The 14518-nt window shown below is 52.8% G+C and overlaps 1 protein-coding gene across 3 annotated transcripts; it reads left to right on the top strand.

Annotated features, from left to right (window-relative positions):
• Positions 1–397: 397 nt before the first annotated feature.
• On the top strand, positions 398–13301 carry PABPC1L (poly(A) binding protein cytoplasmic 1 like). Of its 3 annotated transcripts, XM_085558022.1 has the most exons (17): positions 398–476; positions 873–910; positions 1627–1838; positions 2494–2687; positions 3121–3236; positions 3999–4138; positions 4907–5001; positions 5248–5385; positions 5878–5973; positions 6808–7074; positions 7576–7666; positions 7936–8064; positions 9062–9201; positions 9495–9588; positions 10372–10502; positions 11312–11401; positions 11973–13301. In XM_085558022.1, exons 3-16 carry the CDS (start codon positions 1646–1648, stop codon positions 11393–11395), a joined length of 1908 nt encoding a protein of 635 aa, XP_085414148.1. In that variant the 5' UTR covers positions 398–476; positions 873–910; positions 1627–1645; the 3' UTR covers positions 11396–11401; positions 11973–13301. The 3 variants fall into 3 exon arrangements, with proteins under 3 accessions (XP_085414148.1, XP_085414146.1, XP_085414149.1); XM_085558020.1 differs by lacking the exon at positions 398–476 and having other exon boundaries at positions 500–910; XM_085558023.1 differs by lacking the exon at positions 398–476 and having other exon boundaries at positions 500–910; positions 1603–1838.
• Positions 13302–14518: the final 1217 nt, after the last annotated feature.

The following is a 14518-nucleotide window of genomic DNA, read 5'->3' as shown; positions in this document are numbered from 1 at the left end:
CTGTTGGGTCCTGAGGGAGGTTGCTGTGCAGTTTGGAAATGCATGAGTGCCCGGTGATGAGTGATCTGTAACCGAGCCGTGTACGGCTCCTGCCTGTTCTCCTTAACTTCGGGGAATTACATGTCAGAAGGTGAATGTGATTTCCTTAAAAGCGCGTGGGTGGGACACGCTGTCAGCGTTCCGGGGTGACACGCAGCGCAATTCCCCGGCCCTTCGCTGGGGAAGGCAGGAGATGCGCAGGAGCTGCGAGATGAGGAGCTGCACCTGCCGAGCCCCGAGGCGCTCCGCTCCCGCCCTGAGCCGGCCCTGCCCGCCGTGTGCGCAGGGGCAGGGCGGGGCCGGGCCGCACCTGGCCGGGGCGGGCGGTGGGCGGGGGTCCCGGGCGGGGGTCCCGGCCCGCCCCCGGGGCCGCCGCGGAAGAGGCGGGCGGCGCCGGCAGCCGCAGCGGAGCGGTGCTGCCGCGGCGAGCGCTCGGTGTGAGTGCGGGGCGAGCAGCCCAGCTCCGGCTGCCGGGGCCGTTCCTGCGGGCCGGGGGCTCGGGCAGGGCGAGCAGCGCTCCTCCGCAGCCCTGTCCCGTGTCCGGCGCTGTGCGCTGCCCTGCGCTCCCTGGCGGGGCTCTGCCGCCTCTGCCCGGCCGCTCCCCGGCTGAGCTCCCTTCCCTCCCTGCCCCGCTGGCTGTGGAGGGGCCTGGGGCTGCTCTGTTACCCTGTGTTTCTCTGGGGAGGGCTCTGGGCGGTGCGAGGAGCGGGGCTGGGTCACGGAGCCGGTGCGCGGCTCTGCCACGGGCTCCCCGCCGTGGGGACCTGCCTTTGGCCGGGGGATTGCTCGATGCACCTCTCCTATATATGTGTGCTAATTTTGGGTATCTATAGGTGTCTAAACAAGTGTCTCAGGACTGTCGAACTTTAAGGTAAGATCCCCAAGGATGGATTTATAAGTTTTTGGGGCAGGAGTTGCATTTTTGTGTTCCTAGGCAGTAGCCTGGGGGTCTCGGGCACTGGACTGTTGTCTTCACACAGAACTTTATACTCAACTGCAACCAGGCAGACACTGAGCATCAATTTGCCTGCTCAGGGAACAGCAGTCAACAAGCTGAGAAACTGGGAAGGAGTGGCTAAAACCCTGTGTCTGCCTTGTTTAGAGGTGGAGTTGTTTGCAGGGAGCACGTGGGCTGCAGTTCTGTCCCTGGCCATCAGTACAAACCCCCAATCCTTGGTTCTGCTCTGGCTGGAGGGAGCCATTACAGAGTTAAAATGGAAGTCTCTGGTGGAGAAGGGCTGTTTACCCTCTGAAAAATTAAACTCCATTTTATTTCTCCTGTGGTTGTGTGTTTTAAGGAGCAAATCTCTATGTGTGTAGTGTGTCCCTCTGCATCCTTCCAGGGTGTGCAAGGGCTGTGAGGTACAGATACTCCAGCTCAACTTTTGCATCAAAATTGTTATGTCCTGGAAAGTTTTGAGATTGCAGCTTCCTTGGGTATTCCTGATCCTAGTGCTGCTGGTGGGAAGGGAAAAGCATTGCTTTGACTTGTGCTGCTGCAGTGGGGTCAGCCCCAGCGTGGGTCTCTGATTGCACAGGCCATCTGAAACCTGTGCCCTGCAGCTGCAGGTCTGTCTCCTTCTGCAGCTGAGCTCTGTGGTTGACCATGAATGCCAGTGGCCCTGGCTATCCCTTAGCCTCTCTCTATGTGGGAGACCTGCACCAAGATGTGACAGAAGCTATGCTCTACGAGAAGTTCTCCCCTGCTGGGCCCATCATGTCCATCCGAGTCTGTCGGGACGTGGCCACGCGCCGGTCGCTGGGCTATGCCTACATAAACTTCCAGCAGCCTGTGGATGGTACGTTCCTTGTAAGCAGCTCTGAGGAGCTGCCTCACAGCAGGGGCTTGGGGGGAGCAGTTGTCTGAGTGGCTGCATTGCTGTTAGGGCTTGGTTCTAACTAATCCCAGTCTGCTTTCTGATGGTGACCCATCCTGCTTCCATCTCATCTGGGCTCTGGTGAGGGGTTGAAGGTGAAGAGTTTCCTCCCTCCTTCTCCATCAGAGAAGGACACCAAAACCCCTTCTGCCCTTCCCCTGGGGTACCCAGCTGCCCACTGGCTCACAGTGTAAAGTGAGGCCACTCTCCTGGCAAGCATTGCCATGACACAGTATTGTAATTGGAAGGTGTTCCATGCTGAAGTGAGGCTGTAGTGATGGGAAGGTGTTGATTTAGTTGCCCTAGAGACCAAAATCCTTACTGGGTAAATTAGCTGGGCATCTGCCAGGCTGGAGCTTATTGTGAAATGGTTGATCCTTGGGAGTCAGACATGCTTTGGAGAGAAAAAAAGTAATTAGTCTAAGAGTGGTGTGGCTGGAGGGCTGGAGAGGCAGAACTGCCTATCACATTTAGGGTAACAAGCCCCTATCCCCAGTTCCTGTGCCCATCTCAGCTGCTGCAGAATGTGAGGGAGATCTGTCTCTGTTACTCCCCTCTCCTCCCCCTTTCTTGCCAGCTGAGCGAGCCCTGGACACCATGAACTTCGAGGTGATCAAAGGCCGACCCATCCGCATCATGTGGTCCCAACGCGACCCCGGGCTCAGGAAATCAGGGGTTGGAAACGTCTTCATCAAGAACCTGGATGATTCCATTGACAACAAAGCCCTGTATGACACATTCTCTGCCTTTGGAAACATCCTGTCATGCAAGGTGGGTGTGCCCAGGGCCCTGCAGGAGAGGACTTGCTGCAGATCTGCCCTCACTCTTGGAAGCATGCTCCAGCCAGCTGGAATTCCCTTTCTCATTTCATTTCCCACATCATCTCCTTTAAATTCCCAGCTGCTTTGAAGCCAAAAGGCCTGGCTGTGTTTCCCCTCAGAATAGTGGCTTTCCCTCCAGTCCCTGTGCAGAGATGCTATGTGTCATCCTGTCCCAGCTCAGTGCAGACCATGGATCTGGTCCTGGGATTGCCCACATCCCTGACCTGCTGCCAATATCCCAAAAGAGCTCAGCTGCAGTGGAGCAGGTTATCAGGGAGGGAAAACAGGGCTGGGCTTTCCTGTGATGTACTTATGTACAGACATGGAGAAAAACAAAACCAAACATGTTTGTCTCCTTCCTTTGCACCTCATGCTGTTTGTAGGTGGTTTGTGATGAAAATGGATCCCGTGGCTATGGCTTCGTCCACTTTGAGACGCATGAGGCAGCAACTCGGGCCATTGAGACCATGAATGGGATGTTACTCAATGACAGGAAGGTGTAAGTGCCAGAGAAGGGGGTCTAGACTCTGACTTGGCTCTGCTCCTCCCTTGCCTTGGTCCACTATCTGCAGTCAAAGCATGCCCTGCTCAGGCATGCCCTTCCTGCTGCCCTGTGTTCTTCCCTTTTCCATCCCTGCTGGGCATGGCAGCTCTGCTGCTCTCTGGGACAGTGAGTCACTTGTGGTGGGTGCTGGGGGAAGTGTGATAGTGGTTTGGAGCTGCTCCCAGATGGTGGGGAAGGAGTCCAGCCCCAGGCTGGGTTTTATTGCTGAGGTGGTGTAATGAGTGCCCACAAAGTGGAGCTGGTCCCTGATCTTGGCTGTTGCCATCAGATAATCTGGGCAGGAAGAGGTTTTGTTGTTGTTCCTCTCTCTGCATTGCATCACCTCACTCTCTACATCCCACAGAGGCAAGGACTACCCAGAGTGTTTGAGAATGCTTTGGAGGAAGAGAGCTGGCACTTGGTGGTATCCTTTGGGGTCTTCTGTGGTGGTGGCATCCTTTGAAGTCTTTGGATGTGTCCTGGGGTGACAAATCTCTACTTTTGGCAGTGACAATGGGGAGTTCGGGTGTATGTACACCAGAGTGGGTTACGCTGAAGTTGCTGTATGTGAAACTCATGGTGAGTTTGTGGGTGAGCGAAGCATGGCCTGAGGTGATGGGATCTCTCTTGGCCTGTAACTGAGGCAGGTGTGCCTGAGTCCATCTTCCCTCTGCAGGAGACATGCAGGATTTGAGGCCTGTTCCTTTCTTCCCACAGGTTTGTTGGACACTTCAAATCCCGCAAAGAGCGTGAGGCAGAGGTTGGGGCTAGGGCAATAGAATTCACCAATGTCTACATCAAAAACTTTGGGGATGACATGGATGATGACAGACTGAGGGAAATATTCTCCAGATTTGGTGAGTGCAGTTGTTGAAATATCCTTATGTCTGATAAACTGGAGTTGGAGCAACCTAAAAGGAAGTGGGGGGAGTGCTTGGCTGAAATAGCAAGCCCCTTTTCTCAATGAGATATGACTTGTTTAAACAACTCCACCAAAAAAAGGACTGCAGTCACTTCATTTGTCAGGATGTCACATGTGCTTTCCTGCTGTGACAGAGGATAACTTGTACTTGGTCTTGAAAAATTTATGGTTTTTTTAAGTTGTCTTGTTACCAGCATACTGTCTGGTTACAGGAACCCTGTGAATAAGAATTGTTGAGTCTGAATGTAAGGAAAACAGGCTTTTCAGTTTAGTCCACTACTGGAGGATGCCCCTTGTGATGGGTTTTGGTGTTGTGCCAATCCATGGGCCATACATGGTCAGTGTCATCCCAAGTAATTTGTGGTTATCCTTCATATGAACCCAATCTATGTGTTCATATATAAAGGAAATGAGATTTTCTAGCCAAAGGACCTCACTGCACTGGCTGGAGAAGCTGAAGAGCCCAGGGCAATGAGAGCAGCAGCCTGGGTTGGAGGGCTGACCCTCACCAAACCTCACAGCCTCCTGTCCCTGCCTCTTGGGGATCCTGTTGTCTGTCTTCCTGCTGGGCTCTTCCATGCTGCCATGGTTGTCCAGTGTCCTCGCTGGGCTGGTCTCTCATGGTGGTTGTCCAGCACAGTGCTGCACACTAGCAGTGCTCCCTGAGGGCACCCTCAGACTGTGCTGTCCTTCCCTGCTGCAGGAAAGACCTTGAGTGTCAAGGTCATGATGGACAACAACGGCCGCTCCAAGGGCTTCGGATTCGTCAACTTTGAGAAGCACGAAGAAGCCCAGAAGGCAAGAGGCTCCTCACTGCCCATCTCTCTCCTGAGAGTGCCACCTGGTGATGCTCCCAGCTCTCCTCAGGGGGAACCTCACCAGCTTTGTGCCTGTCTGGGAGCTGGCGCTGGGTACCTGGATGGGCAGGACCTGGCAAGGGGGAGCGGGTCTCTGCTTGTGGGACTGCCCTGGGGTGGTGGGTGAAGAGCAGAGCTGTGGCCTTGGGCTTCCTGCTGAACTGAGAGCCCTTTCCTGCCCCGGCAGGCGGTGGCTGACATGAACGGGAAGGAGATCAACGGGCGGCTGCTGTACGTGGGCCGTGCCCAGAAGCGGCTGGAGCGCCAGAGCGAGCTCAAGAGGAAATTTGAGCAGATGAAGCAAGAGCGGGTGAACAGGTACCAGGTAAGGGAGAGCAGGGTGCTCCATCCTGCAGGTCTGCACCAGGGATGCTCTCAGCTTGGGGACAGCAGAGAGCTCTCCAGAGCAGATCAGCATCGTGGGTACCTCCTGAAATTAGGGGTCCAGTCACTGCCTGGGAGTGTCCTGGGAAGCAATATCAGGAAAGAGGAGAGAGATTTAAACCTAGGATGATGTTGAGAGGTGAACAAATGGGTCTGCTAATTTCCAGAAATATTAATCTGGAAATGAGACAGCTTCATGAGGTTCAGCAGGTTCCCAGTGATGGTGTGAGTGCCCTCTTCACTCGAGGGTGCTTGCATTTTGAGTGGAGTTTTTGCACAATCCTGGCCCCTCTCCATGTCACTGCTCCTGCAGGGGATGTCTCTTTGGGATGTCCCACCTTCCAGCTGAGCTGCTCATGAGATGTGCATCCAGTGTGACAAACTACTGTAAACTTTGGGATCCCAAGCTGCTTTTTTTTTCACCTTGGTGCAGGGGGTCAACCTGTATGTGAAGAATTTGGATGACGGGATAGACGATGAGAGGCTGAGGAAGGAGTTCTCCCCCTATGGCACCATCACCAGTGCCAAGGTGAGGGACTGGAGCTCCTGTGGTCAGTAAACTGGTGCACTCTGCCCTTGGGGATGGATAGGGGTTATCATCCTGTTGAATTACACTTCCCTGCTGATGGCTTGTGTCTCAAGCCAGGTGTAAGGAACATGCTGCTTCACCTCACATTGCCCTGAGGAGCAAATATTTTGTAGCTTTGTTGAGTTACCCTGATGAGGTGCCAGGTATGGGACCTTAAAGCTGCAACATTCTGAGTATTGCCCAGCTGCTCTGTGACACTGGTACAAATGAAAATGACCCACAATACACTTCTTTTGGGACAGTGGGGTGACAGGCTGGTGTTTGGCCTTTTGGAACACCGTGGTCATGTCGCTCTTTTCACTGGCACTGGTGTCAGGATTCTCTGGAAGGCAACATGTAAGGGATGGTCTGGCATTAAGATCAGCTGCCTATAACCTACCAGGGGCAGATGCTGCCTGGCCCTTGTCAGGGCACAGAGTCCCACTGTTCCCCATCCTTTGCTGGCTCCTGCAGCATTCAGCACCAGAGCATTTCTGACCCATGAGCCCTGTAAGACTGAGGCACATATTCCCCCCCAGATGATCACAAGCTCCTGATTGCAGGCTGGTTCAGACTCTGCCATCTTCATTTTCCAAACCTACTGCCCGAGCAAATCCTGGCCTTCCCCAGAGAAATCTGTTTGTGAGAGAGATGCAGTCCCATCCATCCCACCCTGGGTGTGGGGGCAGAAACGGGGTGCCTGTGGTTGGATCCCACACAACCCCCTCGACACTGTGTTTTGTGGATGCTGCAGTGATCTGTGGACTTAGCTGTCTTGTTCTAATCCTATTTTAGGTGATGACAGAGGGTGGCCGCAGCAAAGGCTTTGGGTTTGTATGTTTTTCCTCCCCAGAAGAGGCTACCAAGGCCGTGACAGAAATGAACGGGCGCATTGTGAGCACAAAGCCTCTCTACGTCGCGCTCGCTCAGAGGAAAGAGGAGCGGAAAGCAATCCTCACCAACCAGTACATGCAGAGATTGGCCACTATGAGGGCCCTGCCTGGCCCTCTCCTGGGCTCTTTCCAGACCCCCTCAGGGTACTTCCTACCTCCCATGCCTCAGGTGAGTCCTGCTCCCCAATGGCAGCCTTGCACAGGGACTCAAGTCTGCCCTGGAGCGGGGTGGCAGTCAGGCTGAGAAGCAGAGTTTGGGTTGTGCAGATCTAGGAACACCCTGTGGGATCTGCCTGGGCTTCCATGTGAGCAGCAGGGTGGGGTGCAGGTGCTCCAGGAAATGGGCTGGGGATTTCATACTTACTGCTGCTCCTCAGAGGAAGGGAAGCAAGGAGGAGTTTGGTGGGAGGGAAGCATGGAGAGCAAGGGAGAAGGGTTACAGATGTGCAGAAGCTCCTGAGGAGGCATGAAGTAGAGCTGCTGGAGAACATGCTGACAGCAGGGCTGGAGGTCGGTCTTTAAAGTGCTCTGGCATCCTGCAGAGCATGGTTCTGGCTTGTCTGTCTGTGTGCAGCAGCCACCAAGTGGCTCTGGGAGTACCAAGAGCCTCTGGGCTAGTTCTGGCTCAGCTCAGCTCCCCAATCACGTTGGATGTGTTCTTCTTCCCCAGCCACAAACCAGAGCTGCCTTCTACGGCCCCAGCCCCGTTGTCCCAGTCCGCCCTGCCACTCGCTGGAGTGCGCAGCCCTCCCGGCCTCCCTGTGAGTCTGCCCGTCTCTCCCTGGGGGCTCTTTGCATCAGCTGGGCTCAGTCAGGGACTGAGGGTTTTTAAAAGTAGCAGGAAGTGTGTAACCACGGGGATTTATCTTGGAAAAGTGTGTAGGGTCACGGTGATGGGCACTGGGAGGTGAGATGTTGGCAGTGACACCAGAGGTGAGGTGCTCCTGAACTAGCCACAGCCACTCTCCCCACACCTCCTTCCATGCCTTTGCTACCAAGCAGCTTCATCCTGTGTGCTCTGTCTCTGCAGCAGTGTATCCTGAAGCCACCCCCATCCTGAGGGCTGCCGTGCCCCCCCGGCGCCTGCTGTCCAACATCAGCACCACCAGGCAGGCCTCCACCCAGGTGCCCCGTGTGCCCCCCCAGGCCCAGAGAGTGGGTGAGTGCGAGAAGAACCCCCATGATAGCAAGCTGGGACATCAGCATGGTGGCAAGGGTGCTTGCTGTGAGCTCAGGTCTCCAGTCAGGATGGATTGGTTTGTGCAATTGCTTGTGGAGGGATGGTGTGATGGAGTTGGAGCAATGTCTGTAGGAACTAAGTATGTAACTTTTGGGGAAAGCTGGGACCTTTTAGGCAATGGGACAGGTTTCTGATGTGCAGATTGGTCTTGTTGGTGGCTATGCCTTGAATATGATCCTTAAAGCAGATGGTGGTGCAGCCACAGCACCTGGGCTTAGTGCTTGGACAAAGGCAGAGGGTGGGAAAGGATCTTTGGGGTGCAGGAAGGGGATCTTACAGGCTCTGGCTGAACTGCTGCCAATGTCAAGCCTCATGTTAGAGAGGTTTGGAGCTGAGAGTCATATCTTGCTGGCATCCCCAGTGCCTGGCTGTGCTGAGGCCCTGGCTTTTGGGGTGTCTCCTCCACACATGACCATCTGGGGCAGTGACTGCCTACAGCCTTCCCATCTTCATGGGATTTTGCCCAAAGTTATCTTTGTTACTGCTGAAGTGAGCAGTGGGACCAGGAGGGCTGTCTGTGGCTTGTCCCTTCTCCTTTTGTCGTTGTCCTCTCATTTCTCTGCCTTCACCTCCCTTCAGGATGAGCTGGGAGACAAGGGTCTCACAGCCCACCCTACTCAGTGTTGTTCCCCTTCTCTGGCTGCTGATGCAGATGGGTTTCTGGAGGAGAGATGATGAGGTGTGGCTGCCTTTGCCAGCTCTCCTGCCCTCTGCACAACATCAGACCACCCCACCCCAAGGGCAGCAGTGCCCTACCTGTCATGGGGAACCTGCCTTTGACCTGGGGGCTGCTTTGAGCCCATGGAGGACTTTTCAGGCCCTCCAAACAAGCACACTGTCCTTGTGGCTTCAGCCTCCTTGACACAGGCATGCATTTAAGGACTCCTCCTCACAAATGTTCTTGTCCCCATTGCAGTCAACATCGGGACGCAGACAGTCAGCACCCGGCTGCCCTCCTCATCTGCCCTGCCACGGAGTGCCCAGCAGTACAAGTACTCCTCATCTGCCAGGAACATGCAGCCCATGGGGCACATGCCATCTGTGGTGGCCCCGCAGGTAAGTGCTTGTAGCCACCAAAATGTGACATTCTGGTCCTGCTCTGGGATAATGTGACTGCTGACCCCAGGGACCCCCATGCTCTGTGAACGATGCTGTGGGGCTGTGGATCCAGTAGCCACACAGCTCTAATGCTTGACTCCAGCTTTTCTGGAAGCTGGTGTTTGAATACAGACAATGCATCTTGGAAGGCTGGAATGCCCTGTGGTTGGTATTGAGCACCATTCCTGTAAGTCAGGTAATTCACATCCCTTCCAGCCTTTGATTGCTGTTCTTCCCTGTTTTTCCTCCAGGTGGGAGAACCTGCTGTGCATGTCCAGGGGCAGGAGCCACTGACAGCATCCTTGCTTGCAGCAGCTCCCCCTCAGGAGCAGAAGCAAATGATCGGTGGGTGCCATGGAGCAGGTCCAGCTGCAGGACCCTGGGGGCATATGGGCTTGCATGCACCAGGGCCAAATTAACTGCTGGGGGAAGCTGTAAGGCTTTGTGGGATTGCTCTGACATTATGCTGCTTTAAAAAAATAATAATAAATTCAGTCTGTGTTGGAACTGGATGGGAGCAATAAAGCCACTCCCTGTCTGCATGAGCTGCCTGACAGTGAGAGAGTGTCTGGTGAAGCTTTGCAGAGAGGCAGGGCTCCATCCAGCCCGCCTGTGCTGCCAGGCCATGCCAGGGCATTTACAACTCCCCTGAGCTCTGAACCATCCTGTACTCCTGGGCACTGCTGAACAGCTTGGTGGCCACAGGGGTTAAGGTCAGCTGTGCCACACAACCCTTGGGTTTCAGGTGTTCTGTGATGGAGCAGGCAGTGCCCTGGTGTGGGACGGCATTGCTTGGCCTGGCAAAGCACAGCAGGTCACAGACCAGCTCTTTCTTCCCGGGGGAAACTGCTCCTGCACAAACTGGCACTTTCACCTGTGCACAGGTGGGCAGATGTGCACAGCTCCACTGCCCTATGCCCACTGTAGGTGCCTGCTGCTGACTTCACCCAGCAGCTTCCTGTTGTTGAGACATGCTGGAGTAGCTTTGCTTTTGAGCAGTGGTTTTTCCACCACCATCACCACCCTCGTATCCCGTTTTGGTTGAGCAGGCAGGGGGGGACTTGCAGTGGTTTTTAGGATGCTGGGGGGCTTGCAGAGTGCTCATGTCTTCACTGGTGTTTGGAGCAGGAGAACGCCTGTACCCTCTGATCCATGTGCTGCATCCCTCGCTGGCCGGCAAGATCACTGGGATGCTGCTGGAGATTGACAACTCCGAGCTGCTGCTGCTGCTGGAGTCCCCAGACTCCCTGCGCTCCAAGGTAGGACAGACTCAGTGCCCAAACAAATCCCTTTCCAAAGGGCTTCTCACCTGCTGCTGCAAGGAAAGATGACACAGCCCAGGACATTGATCACTGTAGGAAGAGCAAGCAGCTGCTGGTTTTATTTCACGTGAAAAAGGAGCCTCAGGTTGATGTCACCACACCCAGTGCCTGAATGCCTGCCTGCCTTCAGCAAAAGGAGAAGCTGGAAGCAGCTCCCTGGAAGCACAGACCAAGCTTCAGGGTGGTTTGGAGGTGGCTGGGAAGTGAGAGGGGAAAAGCAGGGTGGTATGTCTGCATGGAAGTAGCCAGGAAGATGCTCTTTCTTCAGAATAAAAACTAGACTAACTGCTGCCTCTCTACAGTATTTCTTCAGTTTCCTTCTTAATTCTGGTGAATATTGAGCTTTGGTTCCCATTGAAGTAGTTGGAGTAAATTGACTGCATCTTTTTGCTGTTCCTTGGAGACAGGAGCTGCTCTCATTCTTACACTCCTGTTTTTCTGAGGAGCCTGGGCTCTGCTGGGTGGTGTCAGGTAGCTTTACCTGTGAAATCTGACTTGTGTCTAGCAAGTTCTGACTTGATAATAAAGGAGAGTTTCCTCAGAATTTCCCTTGGTAAGAGACAGAAAACGTCTTTGTGCTGATCAGTCTCCTGCAGAAGCAGCAGGCTTGGATTTTGTAATCAAGTCCTTTACCTTTTGAAAGCGGGTTTGTGTGGAAGCCACATTGGGATCCAAAATACCGAGTTCCTGGTGCAGTGCAGTTGTACACTGCAGCAACTCAGCTTCTCTCCCTTCTCTGTTGTCAGATCGAGGAAGCAGTCACTGTTCTCCAGGCACACCAGAGCACGGAGACACCCCACAAGGGCAGTGCTGGGGCGTTCCTGCCCTGACTCCAGGTGGGTGCTGGGAGCCCTGGTGTGCTCCAAGTCTCTGGTTTCTTACTCTGAAATTTGGGGATTGGGTTTCTCATCCAGGCCAAGACAGGTTTAATGAGCACTATCAGTGTCTTTGACTGTAATATTCCATTTCTTGAATTGCATCCTCTATTCTTAGTTGTACCACAGAGACCTGTGGGGGTTCTTTCTATGTTGATGAGGGCAATGACTCTGCTACCAGAAAGGACTATAGGAAATATCCTTGCTTTTCTGTAGGTCTATTGGAGACCAGCACAATCTTTCCTGGGAATTCCCAGTGGGATTTTTGCAGAACCTTGACAGTACATACCCCTATAAGATATCCTTTGTGTGCTTGATCAGGAAGCTGGCCCTCCTGCTGAGGCTGGGATAGATGCACTAACAAAGCAATTCAGACTGTATGCACCCCTTTTAAGATATTTCAGATGTCTTCTTGAGTTCTGATATTGGTGTAACAGTGTTAATCCAAGTTCAGGTGAATTTCATGTTTTCTAGATGAAATTCTTCCTTTAGCAGTTGACAATTACATATGTGAGTTCTTTGTGTCTTGCAGATTATGGGACTGAGAGCAAGCCCTGAGAATGTTGCTGTTGAAGAACAGGAGCAGCAACCCCACCATGCTGTTGGAATCATGCCCTTACAGTGACCCTGGCTTGTCTTCAAATGCCCCATCCTATTGTTTGTGTGTATTGTAACCCCTGTAGAATTGCTTCCTCCTGCACCTGTAAAAATCTTCACATTAAATCTCTTCTCACTGCTGAAAGCACCTTGTGAGATGTAGTGTGGAACCCAGCCTGGCTCACTTGCCTGGAAAATGATGAGTGCTGATGAATCATCATTTCACTGAATTTATTGGGTTCTGTAGTTTTATTTGTTCATGTAGCTGACACTAATAAAGAACTTCCACCCCCACAAATGGGTTAGTTCCCTTGGCAGGAAGACAGCCAATACTTTGCTTCTCACAGGTGGAAGGATGAGCTCAGGCTGCAGTAATTAGTGATTGAAGTTTGTGATGCTGGTGGGGTGTCAGCCTGGAAAGCTGACAGAAGGGATATACAGCTCTACATTAACAAATTGCCAACCAACAGGCTCCTCTAATCCTTTCTGATTCCCTAGGAGTTTGGGTTTAAGCAAAACAGGAGCTATTGCTGCTGTTCCTGTAGTAATGGCCTTGAGTGTCTCCTACTACTCACCACAGGGTCTGTGTGTCTGTGGTGCAAAGGATCAACTTTTTGAGGTATTGTGGAGTAGCTGTAAATAAAAAGCTGTTTCCAATGTATGCCTCTGACCAGAGGTTCCCAGGAGTCCTTGAAGAGCCTGCAAGCCTTCATGACTGCATCATGTCCTACGAGGACACTTCTGGCTTGCAGGGGGAGCTGGGACCTGTTACTGCTGTGTTGTGCTCCCTGTGTTCCTGTCATCACCCTGACCTTAATCCTTTGCTCTTCCTAGTTAGGAAAGGAATTTCAATCCCCAGAGACTCACTCCTCAGTGCTTGAGGCTGGTGATGCACTGACCTCACTTGACTTCTTCCTGGAGCTGGCAGGAGCACACCTCCACCAGTACCACCCACCTTCTTTCTGTGCAGCTCGTGCTGGTTTTGCTGTCTCAATCTTCCTTCTGTGCTGTATCATACTCTCACTTCAGCTCCCTGCTGAGTCACCCCTCCTACCTCTTGTTTTCCTTCCAGCATTTTAATAGAACCACTTACACATTTGCTCCTGCATGGTGTCTGCTCTGCTCCACTGGGGCTTTTCATAATTCCTTTTTCTCACCTTCATTTCACCAGTTAATAATCTGACTTCCTTAAATATTTATTTTCCTCTTAGTGGATCCCTCAGCCTGAACTGTTCACTGTTTAGATATCATCCCCTCAGTGAGACGCATATAAAGGACTTTAATTCACTTAATATACAGAAACCTAATTTGTTATTTCTCTGAGTGTCACAGGCTGGAAGCTTTTCTGCTTGGTGTCTGGAGGAAAAACATGTATTTGCATGAGTGTAATGCACATAAGGAGAGCTGGAATGGAGCTGTACAGGTAAACTTCATTCTGCTGTTGTTTAGCTTGGCTGCAGCCATTTTTCAGGTGTAACAGGGCAGTTCAGGTGTGCCTGACACCACCTACACTGCCAGATGGCTGTGCTGGGTGAACCCTCTTTAAAACCAGAGGGAATGTCAAGTGGGGCCCAGGAACACAGAGATATCAGAATAGCCTCTGAAAGGATGTGAACAAGGACAAGGGGTTTTCAAATGATAATCAGAAGAGGTGAAGCCAGCACTTGGATCCCTGATGATACTAGAAATTATTCAGAGGAGTTCCCTGGCTGCAGTCCTTGGTGAACTCTGAGACTCTGGGGAGTTGAGGCAGCAATGCAAATGGCTCTGGAACAGCTGCTGCTTGTGAATGGGGCAGCTGAAGGCGTGTCCCTGGGATAAACCCTCTGTTGCCCTGTGGCCAGCACCACCTTTGCCCACCTGGGCAGTGTCCAGCACAGACAGCAGCACCTCAGCAGGAGCAGGAGGGGAGACAGGAGCAGAAATGACCCTGAGCTTGCAGTGGTGTCTTCTAGACTCCTACTCCCAGTCCTTCTCTGCCTATCTGTGTACCGTTGTGTGCTTCCCCACCCTGAAATCCATCACAGCAGCTGAGAGCTGGGCAAGGGCTGGCTGTGGGATCAATGGAGCTGCCATGCTTAGAAGCAGGAATGGAGTGAATGGAGCAATTTGTGCCCCTCAGGGAGGGCTTGTTCCAAGCCCTGGCACATTACACTTGATGGAGTACAACCCTGGGACCTACAAAAAGCTGTTTAATGTCAGGCTAAGGTAAGAGGTCTTTGTCTTCAATGGTATTAGAGGGATTGCTCTTTATTCAATTGCTCTCAAAATTCAATTCAGCAGGGTACCTGCCCTGAAACACTGCTGGGACTGGCAAGGTGGGAAACAAATATTTTTGAACCCTGACCAAGGGCTAGCTTTTTCTTATTATCTGATCTTATTATTCTGTATTATGAGTTGGATTAGGTCCAGCATTGCCTGGCATCTTACTAGCTGAGGCAGAGTGCAAGGCTGAGCAATGGTTGGAAACCATGATGCAGT

The sequence above is a fragment of the Lonchura striata genome, chromosome 20 (genome assembly GCF_050655825.1).
Source record: "Lonchura striata isolate lonStrDom1 chromosome 20, ASM5065582v1, whole genome shotgun sequence".
NCBI lineage: Eukaryota > Metazoa > Chordata > Aves > Passeriformes > Estrildidae > Lonchura > Lonchura striata.
This window is presented reverse-complemented; position numbering and strand designations above follow the sequence as displayed.

Bases quoted from the DNA above. Each gene is read 5' to 3' on its own strand.
- PABPC1L (XM_085558022.1), top strand. From the start codon at position 1,646: ATGAATGCCAGTGGCCCTGGCTATCCCTTAGCCTCTCTCTATGTGGGA. The intron at 5,386-5,877 runs GTAAGGGAGAGC...ACCTTGGTGCAG, and splicing joins AGCGGGTGAACAGGTACCAG to GGGGTCAACCTGTATGTGAA. The intron at 8,065-9,061 runs GTGAGTGCGAGA...TCCCCATTGCAG, and splicing joins CCCCCAGGCCCAGAGAGTGG to TCAACATCGGGACGCAGACA.